Raw genomic sequence first — 12,109 nt, 5'->3', positions numbered from 1 at the left:
GCAATGTCCGTGATTCACTTCTGGTCAGGGACCTTTGTTGCATGTCACACACTCCTCTATCCTTTTCTCCTCGTGTTTCGTATCTACTGAAAGCTATCTAACGAAGGCTTTGAAAAGGTATTAAATGCCTGGAAGACAGTTTGCCTCCTTTCTGTGAAGTTTAATTGACAGTGGCATTCAAAAGTTGCAGTTTAAATGACGTTCATCATTGTATAAGTGCAATGATCTTGACTGCACAAACACATTACGGAAATTTGTTTGTAGTACATACTGTACACTATTAGATTAAAGTATGGAACTGGGACAGACTTTTTAGCTTCAGTACAACTACTCATACAGGAAGCTAATCTTTAATTCCCCGTCTCGCTTTCATAAAGTTATACTTAATAAGATTTCAATGAATTGCTGGCCAAAATGATCAACAAGACAAAACAAACCAGGTCTTCATCAGGACAACCAATAGCAGCTTGTGTACCAGACGCCTCTCTTACACATGATTGGTTCAGAGTTGTCCCAATTGGAAGGTCAAACTGGACAGCACCAGGAAACACTCACTTGCACAACCGTTACCTTGGCAACCAAGGCAAACACCCAACTAGTCAAGCTGGAGACTGCGTCAAAATTGCAGGTTTTGGAGCCTCAGGCACTCATTTTAGGGCTATATTTACACACAGGCTGTCCATGTGTCTTGTAATGGGTCCTGGCAGGCATGTGGAAGCAAGACCCAGATGTTATAAATACTTCAGGTTCAAACGGGAGAGGTATTATTCTTATGAGATGTTTCCTCTGTGTGGTGTGCAGAGTGCATACGTATACATACAGTATGTGTGTGTCCGTGTGTATGTGTGTTATGGCAGAAATAGTTTTATATTGACCTGTCTCTGACACAGTCTCTGGCTTACAACAAGCTATATTAAAATATAGACTGTGGGTTTGCCAGACAGAGACCAAAAAAGAAAGTAAGAGACAGCATCTGCCTCTGAAATGACCACTGAAAGTCCTATTTTCATATATTGATGTTTCTTTTCACTGTAAATATTTGTCTTTGTTCTTAACTTGATTATTGGCTATTCATTTATTTTATCAAATGTTTTTTATTATTAGTTTTAGTTTTATTTCATACACTGCCACATGTTCAATTTGGGGAAAGTTCAGTTATGTTAAATGCAATGTGTTAAATGTACAAAACCAATAAAGATATGTTTAAAGTAACTAGACTTAAAACACACATCAGTGTCTTTTTTTCCACCCTTTAGTGCATTGTATCCATCTCTAGCCGTGTTGTTATGCCATTATCACAAAATCAAAGAAGATTTTACAAGTAAATGATCAATTATTGTAGATTTGAACTGATCAATTTGGATCTGTTTCCTGACTCTAACCACCAGATAATCAATTTGAAAAATCAAACCTATCAGTCTATTAAATTACCAATGATCACCGACAAAAGCCTTTAAATGAGGTGTGTCGAAAAAGTCATTTTGCACAGAAGTGTAAAGAACCACATGAGTGACAAGATAAGACTGATTCAAAATAAGGAAGGATGATCATCTTATGCAAGACAGATCAAACAGAGGAAAACATGGGGTATAGTATTTTCAGATTAAGATTTGGCTCTGATACAAGAACAGTTCCTGCACACGCAAACACAGATAGTTCATATTTCACAGGGACCATTCTTAGTTATATGTCGTGGAAAAATCGTTCGAGAATATAGAAATTCATGTAATAATAAGCATTAAATCTTTGTTTAAACCTTACAAAAATATCTTACACCATATTTTTCAGTTTTCCTGTAATGTTGAAATGGCCTAAACAATAACGATATTTTATCTGTTTTACAAACATCGTCAAAAATGATAATGAATTTTTGTATATCAACAAGTTTAAAACATCTGCATCTGGTGTAAAGTGGTGATCATCTAAGCTTCGGGTTTAATGATGACAGTACAAATTGGTGACCATTATATCTTTGCTCAGCTGCAGCTTCTACCCTTTGACTTTGAGAAAAAAATGTCAGGACTTCAAACTATCCCAGCCATGTGCAGCTCTGAGCTGTTTTAGGAAGGGGCAGGTTCAGAGGTGATAGAGTGAGAGGTGATAGAGTGACTAGGGAGGATTGAGACACGCAATAGACGACATCAGCAGCAGTCGAGGGACTGGTGGTAAAGTGCTAAAGCTACACGTTCCTAGGAGGCAACAAAATGGCGATGACATGTATTTTTAGGATCAATACGCAACTTGTTTTTAGGCCAAAAGCAACCGTACGCGTATTAAAAATACTGAGTTGTTGTCAATAATAAATCAATAGGCTAAAAATGTTCACGTCATGAGGACATTCTTATTCTAGTCGGTTTGCACTTCACTGGGAGGCAACATTTGGGCAAAATAAGTCTGCATTAAATGTTTGTCAGAGTGAGTCAGATCGTTGTTATACCCAGATTTGTTACGCCTTTTATCTTCCCCACACTCTTTTTAATGGCAAAGAACAATGAAAGAACAATGGAAAACATATCAGGCAACAGCTTCTCATTTCTTATTGTTTCACTGGTTAAAATGAAAGATCATCTGTAGCTAATTAATATTAATCCCGTAACAGCTAACGTTAGAAGTTTGGCTGTTCTCTGGTTAATGTGCTCTTTGTAGCTGCAGTCTGTAATCAGTCAAAGATTGTTGGTGAATGGAAAGACACATCACTCTGTCACATTACTCTGTCACACCACTGTTGGCCCACAAGTGGACTGTTTGTTTCTGTAGTTCAACAGGGACCGACAGAGCGGTGACTTTTCTCTGGAGAGAAAGTATCTAGCTAGATTTTCAGCTTGTGGGTGCAGGTTATGAACAATAATTAGGCTGCCACTAAAAGCTGTAGTATTTCTGCCTTATCAACTGACAAGAGGTGATTAGCCTTTACTTGCAAATGTTTAAATGTTAATCTCGCAAGATAACGGATTTGAAACTGGATGTGACAAATGTTGTCAAACCCCATCTCTAAAGAAGAGCAAAAGAAAACTTTTAAACCTGTGCTAGTTTTCTGTCAGAGAGGTGACTAATGGGACATTTCTTAATTGTTTTAATCTTTTTACTAATCATTATGCAAACAGGTGTCAGCATCGTCCCAAAAACAGTGTCATATTTAGGCCCTGCTACAAGACCATGCAGATAAACAAGGACACTTAGCATGTAAAGCATGTATCAAGCTCCAAGATTGTATTTTTTTTTCACGCAAATGTTGTCCACCACTTCCCTATAGGTTTTTCTGAGTATTTAAAGCATTTTTAATAAGAATGCTTAAAATTAGTGACAATTTGAGTGTCAAACAAGTTCTGGCTGTTCTTGCTGATGTGAGTTCAGCTCAAACTGTCCCGTCACTGCAGCTGGAGATGACGACAGTATGGGTCAAGGTTAACGAGGCACACTAGCATCGGTGTCTCTTTCCATTCTCAGGTAAAAGTTAGGCTACAGTTACAACCATTGTCGCCATGTTCATATTGATACCAACACACACACACACACGACTGGATCAATAAATAATGAGCTTAATCAAGAAACACAATACCTCTGAGGTTTTGAGACAAGTATAAATAGCATTCTTACCTCAGGCTGATGTCCAAATCTGAACTAGAAATATTATTGAAGTAATTAATAAAGACTATTATTCTATAGGATTATCACGTCGTTTGTGCGATGTGCTATGCAAACCTCCAAATAACATACGCACACATTCTCTCCCTGGCACCAAACCCTGCGCTCACATCGCCACCAGCCTGTGACATCACCGTCCCCGTGACATCCCCTGCTTCCGGCCTAACGCATCATTGTTTACCTATCACACACACAAAGTGCCCTTTGACCCCTTAACAGTCCGACTGACCACGCACACCTCCCGCTCGCTCCCCTAAAGCGACAAGGAAGTGGCAGGGACGTGGAGACGGAGAACAAGAGGCCATAAAAAGACAGTGACCCACTTTATGCTTTACTTGTGCATGTAAACAAGTCATTCACTGGCTTCCTGCTTGAGCGCGAGAACAAAAATCCATTCAAGTGAGCTCAGAGCATTGTGGCCAGTTGGCCTACGTGATGCGGCCAAACCAAATGCTAATAACATGTGTTTACGTGGGTGTGTATCTATTGTTACACGTTTGAAATAACAAACAGGATTAATAAACAGTCCCTTGATTCCTTTCCCTCCTCTCTCTCTCTCTCTCACCTATCTTGTGTTGTGGCTGGTACACCCAGTTGTCATCATCCTCCTCCTCCTCGTCTCTGTTGGGGGCATGAAGGTGAGAGTGTGAGTACGTGGGACGGTTATGGACGGCGTGGAGCTCGTTTTGGCTGTGGAAGATGTGTCTGCTCTGGCGGGAGAGGGTGGACACGCTGAGCCAGCTGAGAGCCCGAGACAAGCCCGGCGGTTTCTCCTTGCGAAAGGAAGCGGACCTCCTTTCTCCTCTCATCCTCACTCGGAAGAAGTAAGTCCAAGACAGGAAGATGGAGGATCAAAATGTTCTTTAAAACCAAGTTTTAATCTGGAATTATAATCCTCAGATGTAGATTCTTAGGTTGACGGAAAATATAATGTACACACAAGATGTTAAGTCCTGATCATGAGATTCCAAACATTTCTGAATACAGCATCCAGATCTGCACACATGGAGAAAAAGCTTCAAACTATTCAGATCCCATGTTCAGTATTAAATTAGTTCCAGGAGGAAGTTCAGCCATAGCCCTGTTTGCCTTTCCTTTGCTTGCACAGCTCTACATCATGACTCTGACCCTGATGGACTCAACTTCCAACCTCTTTCTCCTTCACTTCATCTCTGTGTCACGAGCCAAAAGCCAGGCTAAAATCATCTCCTTTCCTTTCTCCTCTTCCTTTGTGCTTACAGACTCCGGGCGCGATTCCCAAACCCAAAGGGGTAATTAGACAATCCAGCAATCTGGAAAATCACCGCCCCTCCGCTGCACACATGCAGATAGACACACTTGTACGTGCACGCTCACTGCTGGCTGTAATATTCCTTTGGTGTGGAGTGGAGAGCGGTTTCCAAATTACATTAAGTTACTTTTCAATCAAAACAAGCCAATGGTTGTTACAACCATGTGTGCCCTTGAATGTTGTTATCTCCAGTTGTTAGCACACAGCAGCTGACGCGCACCGTTTCAGCGCCAGACCAGACCAGCAGGTTAAGATGCTTGGGCGTCCCTGGGTCTATTCCCAGCCTGATGAAGTTACACACATGCTTACACTTACTGGCACAAACACACTGACATGTGAAATCCTCCCGCCACAAGTTCCAAATAGAGATCCTCTATTGTGTGTGTGTGTGTGCGTGTGGATGCCAGGTGAAGGCGAAGATGATGCCACCTCTCAGGGTTTCCAGAGAATTTTATCCAACTTCGTGTCAACACCTTCTTTTTTCTATGTCTCACTTCTTCTCTGATATAAAAGTGTGCAGCTGTTTTAATCACAGTCCGCGGTGCACAGCTGTCACTGGTGGATGAGGAAGAAGCATGTCAAGTAGGTGGATGATGGCGCGGAAAAAAAAGTGTTGGATCAGGAAGGAAAGCCCACACCTGCTGAATGCGTTCAGCGTGACGCACAGACGGGCTGATAAGAAAATACGTGCTGGTGAGGATTCCCTGGACTCCGATCTCGGTCAGTCCTCCAGAGTATAAGTGTATGGCTGTGAGAGTTGACTATGTGTGTTGTGAGTACAGGGTTAGGATTACACCCAACCCTACTAGCCACGGTGCTGAAATACGAGTCAGCCCGTCCCTTCTTCCTCCCCTCATTCCCTCCTTTCCTCCCTCCCACTCTCTCTGTGTTTTCTGTGATCCTTGATCTTTGTCCCTCCCCTCCATCCATTTGCCGGCATGGCAACCACTCCTTCCTCCCTCCTTCGCTCCTGTATTCCCCCCCCTCACACCTTTTTTTCCACTTGCCCCTGTGTTTACTTTCCACGTTATCCTTGTCGTCTCTAGACCCTCAGGTGCTTCCTTGTCTGAGATTAAGAGACAAACTTTAGTCCCTCTCAGCTACTGGCTGTACTACACATTGCTGTAGACCAAACTGTTTGTTGTTTTACATCTAAAAGACATTTTAATGAAATCACTGAGTAAACAAATGCAGACTATGAGAACATACTATGGGTCTGCAATGTCAGACTGTATTCTCTTTGGACAACCAGTGTGCAAAGAAACCACAGCTGTTTAATGCACTCATTACTTGTATGTTCAAATATGTCCAGACTGTTTAAGTACACTTCTATAGCATTACTAAAGCTGACATCTTGCCTGAGGTGCTGGAAACAACAGGTTAAACAGCAAATTTAGAGAATCTGAACATGGATAAAGAACAGGGTGAAGCACCTCACAAACAACCCACAAACCAAATATAAACAACAATTACGGGTCTATCAGTTAGACATTTAAGAGATTACTAGTGAAGTGGTTATCGGGTCTTCAAGATTTTATAAGAAATATTAAATGTAAGAAAAATGCAACACATATTTTGCTGCCCAACATATAGTTGAGGTAGGCTAAAATAGCACACAGAGGCCCTCTGGGACAAAAACAAAGTCTTTATGGGGCGCTGCAAGTGTGTTAGGGAGGTGGAGTTTTCCCACCCATGTGTAACCACAGAGGGAGTGTGTGACCACCAAGGTGTGACAATAAACCAGCACTGTGTGTGTGTGTGTTTGTGTGTGTGTAAGTGTGTATAAAAGCACACGTGTCCCAGCAACGCCATAATCAATTCCTTTCACTTCCTTGTTTCCACTAACGCTTATTAAGCCTGAAGGAAGTGGGTTCAGTCTACACACTTTTTGAAGCCACAGCTCCTTATTGTGGATCGACATTTGTGGATCCGTTACACTACTGAAAGCTGAGCCTAGATTTGTGGCTAGGATGTGGTGTAAACCGAGACTTAAACCCCCGTCGCTCTGTCAGGTCCCCGACCTCATTTTCTTTTTCCCTTTACACAGGAAATCTACTATCTCAGCACTTGATGTTTACACAACGGGACAACTGGCGGCTACTGATCTGTCCCAGCTTGACTTACAAACATGAGCATGTCAGGAACACACAATCATATAAACACACTGTATATATATTTTTAAGACCTTTGTCCACACTGATGACATGAGGCCAACATCCTAATAATTAACCAACATTACTCTCTGCAGTGCAGAGATGGCGGGATCAGTTAGACAGAATAAAGTATGGATGGTGAGATGAAATTATAGTAAATGATTTAAAAAAGCACTCTTAATGATGTTAACTGGCTTTGATGAGGAAAATTATTAACACCATCGAGCCAACATGGAGGACAGAGTACAATAAATACAGGGCAGGAAAGAGACACAGAATCAGGACCATTATAGTCTATTGATTTCCTCTTTTCAGGAAGGAAAGCTGTTTTAGTACCATAACTCTCTGAGGGAATCGAAAAGTCAAAGGTCATCATAAGAGGTCAGCATCCTGATTCCACCCCCACCTCACTTCCATTTTTATAAAGAGAGAAGCAACAGCAGTGACAATAATCAATATGTTAAACCAGATATCTGTAATGGTGTAGCGGATATTTAACGGCTTTGATTTGGCTGCTTCTGGTCCAAAGAGAATATCAACATCAGTCTGTCAGGTTTCAACTGGCAGCTTCGCTTCCATCTGTTGCCTGAGTGATTGTGTATCTACAAAGACCCTGATCAAATACTTGTTATCTGCAAATAATAGTCATTAAAGGGCCACTCAGTATTTTATCTTTTGACTGTCTAAATGAGAGGTACAGTACATTCACACACAAATATAAAGATTTTAAGTAACAGATGAAATATCAACATTTTGTGCATTTCTTAATTGATCATAATTTAAATTCTGGGCTTGTTCTACTCCAATATTTACCCTCACTACTGATTTAAACACATCCGTCACGGTATCAGAAAATATTAAAAATGTATTTGCTGTGTAGTTTTTGCACTAAAAGATCTGTCCTGTGCTTTAGTTTACATTTGAATCACCAATTTTGCCTTTAAACATATTTGTAATTTCAGCTTTATCCCTGTAATATAGAAATTATACTGTACGGTGAGCAATATGAGACAATATTAAAAGAAAGAACTTATGATATAACATTGAATAAAGAACTATAGCTTTGATAAGGAAGAAAGTTTACCATTGTAAAATGTTATTATATCTTTTATGATAAGTAAATGTTTAATGGCATCAGATTCGGCTTATATACACTGTATATATCACATACAGGTCATTTTCTGCCCCAGCGATGACCTAACAGTTTCCAGTAACTTAAGCAATAACAAACAAAATCTTCAGCACCAGACACTGCGGGTTCCAAGCAACACGTAGTACCAAAGTCTGTACTTTCAGTTTAATGGTGACACATTGTTACAAAGCGTCAACAAGTGATTATATCACTATAGCAGGCGTGTCACAGGGGTGATTAGCAGGGAAACGATGCAGACCCTAAAGAGGCTGCTGTCTAAACAGGATATACAGGTCACAAATGTCAGTTTAGGACATTCCTCTCACACATGATAAGAAAGGAGACAAGAGGCAAAGTAAACAAAGGACCAGACTAAACTTCAGCTGCTGGGTTACTTCAAGCTAAATTAAAAACAGCAGATATTCATCAACATTTTTCAGAAAGCTAGAAAAGGACAACTTTGATACACTAACTGAGACGGTCCTTTAAATTCACTGATTATCGAGATAACACATATGTCTCTGTAATTTTACTGAAAATTAAGGAGAATTGCTAAATGCTAAATTGACAAAATTATATATCTGTCACTTTGGTGCATACACACATTCATGTTGACATGATGTCACCTCTTGCGTGACACAGACAGGAGCAGGTGACACAAGAGCAACCTGGTTGCCAAGTAACCCAATCAGATCTCACAATCTGGCGACGCCTGACATCGATACACACTGACCAGACACCATCACACAAAAAGATAAATATAATAGATAAACCTGCCTACCTGGACGTCACACATGAAAGCACACACAGCCAACACACACGCATGCAAACTAGCATTTAGTGCATCCACTGGCCCACAATTGTCCTTTTTTTTTTCCACAAAAGAGACAGCTCAATGTCTCTGCCAAATTCTAAATCCCTGCAGTTTCACAGCATGTCTCTCAACAGTAACACATTCATAGAGCCAGTTAAACACAGGAGTTCAGCTGCACCACAGCGGAAGGCTTTTATTACCCCACAGCACCCAGTATTTACTTGGACGGATATATAGGAGTTGCTGTTTGTTTGTTTGCGCATGTGGGGTTTTTTTTTGTCTTTGGCCACATTCTTTGGGGACAAATTTTAGGCCAAACCAGTTTTCAATGCGAGTTTATGGGGACAATTTGACTTTATGGGAACATAACTGCTTTGGTTTTATTACCAACTTCATGTAAAATGAATTCTGATCTTAGGTTAGACTCTGTTTTAAGGGTTATTGTTAGGCGGGTATCCGTTATCGTATAAATTGAGATACACCTCGAGGGAAGTAATACAAGTCAAGAAAAGTATGCTTGACCTGTGTGTGTGTGCTGTATATTCTATATTAGGTGCCTTCAGAGGGTGTTAGAAACTCAGAAGCAGGGACTCCTCTCCTTACATACACAGATGTACCAATGTATTTGTGTACTGTATACCAGCAAGTACATACATACATACTGTCTATACTTTTTCCACTGCACTCGTGTGGAGCTGTGCCTTTAGGACAAGCTACTCATGCTAACTTATCAAAGCATATTTTGATAAGTTGGAGTTGCTCCAGGAAAAAGGAAGAAAACTGCGGACTGAAGGCAGTGGGGTCAACAAAGATAAAATTGACTTTCATGGTTTTGCCTTGATGAAAAGACTTACATAGACATTGATTAGATGTCCTATCACATCATTAAGCTGCCTCCCTGATGGTGCACTGTATCATATTCTTATCTTCCCACAACACTACAGACAGTTATTATCTGCTGTCACCTCTTGACTTCTGTTTGACCTGTAATGCTATGAACTCTGAACCTTGACCTTTCTTTGAACCAGAGAGCTTGGCCTTCACCTCCAATGGCAGCATTTCTTGCTGCCTCATTTATCTTACTCTTTAGCTCCACCACATCTCTTTCTGTCACTGTCTTTAAATCTAGATTTCGAACATTTTGCAGCCTCGCCTGATTCTTTCTTATGTCAATTCCCATATACAATGTACAGACAGCAAACTCTTATCCACCCCATTAATTTGTTTTTGTCACTACTTTTCAGGTTCTTGTAACACAAGTTGTTTGTGTGAGTAAAATGTGACAGATATAAACATGAAAAAAAAGGTTTATATCACCTTTTACTGTATATTACACTTCTGTTTGTTCAAAATGGCTTTTAAATGTCTCAGTGAGAAAGGCCAACAGTCTCACATTTTCTTTACATTGCCCTACAATTGTCCTTCACTGTCAGTCCTTCAGCCATCATGTGAAAACCAGCAACATTAAATTATGTTGTGGTACCTTGAGTGCATGTGGCAAAAGTGTAGGCAACTGCTACAGGCTCCCATGAGGCTTTGCAAAGAGGTGATGTGTCATTCGCACTGACACTAATACACAAGTGGCTCTCTTGTGGGGGTTAAAAGTGTACCACAAGCAATGTATTTGTCTGCATACACTGTATGACTTAATGTGCATGTGCGTGTGTATGTGTGTGTGTGTGTGTGTGTGTGTGTGTGTGGGCAACTTACTCAGTTAGCAATCTGAGCCCCAATAGGGTCACTAAAGCCCCACACTAACCTCATATAGTGGCATGACGCACTTAAACTGTCACTAAGAATGATGGAGAGATGGAAGGGGGGTCAACCTTAAGATCATCATTGTTGGGTGTGCAGTGTCTCGGTACAATGAATCAGCAAGCGCACACACACATACACACTGACACACAAGCAAGATATACCCCTTTGCACACACTGGCCGTCGCTGCAAATGAACAAAACACCTTCTTATGTAACTGGACCGTGAACTAACTGTAGTTTAAGGAGGAGGGGGGTGACAGATAAAGACAGAGAGAATAAAAGTGACTGATCCACATGATAATTGATAAGGAGCAAGAGGAAAAAGTGAGTCATTCAGTATAAAATGTCCCTCTATCGGGTTAGCTGCCTAGCAACTTCAGACCTCTAGGGGGCGGGGCAGGGCAGGGCCCGTATCCCAGCAACAGCCCTCTGCTGGCAGTGAAGAGTGCTGTTATGGACCCTCGACTCCCTCTTTGAAGCCTGTTGGATCTCAGTTGCTGCTCTTATTTCTAAACATAGGAAAAGATATTGACAATTCTAATGATCTTGTATTGATTCCTTTTGCGTCCCAATATTTATCTATTCTGATACATTTTATGTGTTAGAGTTGAAATGATTAGTTGATTAATCAATCAACAAAAACTACTTTGATAATCAAATAATCATTCAGTTGTCATTAATTGTTGATTTTTTTGAGCAACAATGAAAAAAACATTCTCCAACTTCAGCTTCTCATAGGTGAATTTGCTGCTTTTCTTTGACATAAGTGGTACTTAACTGAATATTTTGTGGTGGTGGTCAGATAAAACAAGGGATTGAAAGATGCCACCTTGAATTCTGGGACATTATAATGGGTCACTATTTTCAGACATTTCACAGACAAAATATTTAATCGATTAATTGAAAAAATAATGATATGAATAGTCAGTTGCAGCCTTAATATGTTGTATGTATATGAAATAGTTGCACTGTTTTACATCTCTTGTTGATCTTTACACTTCTGTATTTTCTACTGCAAATTTTCAGCTCAGCTCTTACATAAGGGCCATAAAGATAAAATGTAAGACAGCAGTGATAAACTGTATTACTTGAAGCAGAGTTACTTGTAGCAGTGGTAGGAGTAGCAAAAATACAAACTGATTTAATGTATATGTCTACATGTATGTTTATCCAGACCGGGTAATAAGTATGTGCATTTGAATTTAAGTACACAGCAACATTTAGCTGCTTATTTAGTGCTTATACAGCTGCTTCAGCAAAATATGGAACTATCTCACATCCTTAATAAAAATAATTAAGGAAAGAAATTATGTTCA

General features: G+C 40.3%; 1 protein-coding gene across 12 annotated transcripts in view; it reads right to left on the bottom strand.

The window, feature by feature from the left end:
- nhsl1b (NHS-like 1b) overlaps positions 1-12,109 on the bottom strand; it is a 112,159-nt gene that overhangs the window by 57,970 nt on the left and 42,080 nt on the right. Inside the window, exon 1 of one of the 12 annotated variants that reach the window (XM_067573328.1) lies at positions 4,211-5,745. The exons of 10 other annotated variants lie outside the window; for them this stretch is intronic. In XM_067573328.1, coding sequence (XP_067429429.1) covers positions 4,211-4,454 — 244 coding nt within the window. In that variant the 5' untranslated portion in view covers positions 4,455-5,745. Of the gene's footprint in view, positions 1-4,210; positions 5,746-12,109 lie in introns of those variants that run through there. One more of the 12 variants, XM_067573339.1, reaches the window with a different exon arrangement.

The sequence above is a fragment of the Thunnus thynnus genome, chromosome 18 (genome assembly GCF_963924715.1).
Source record: "Thunnus thynnus chromosome 18, fThuThy2.1, whole genome shotgun sequence".
Lineage (NCBI taxonomy): Eukaryota > Metazoa > Chordata > Actinopteri > Scombriformes > Scombridae > Thunnus > Thunnus thynnus.
The sequence above is the reverse complement of the archived record's forward strand: the minus strand, read 5'-3'. Positions and strand labels throughout refer to the sequence as shown.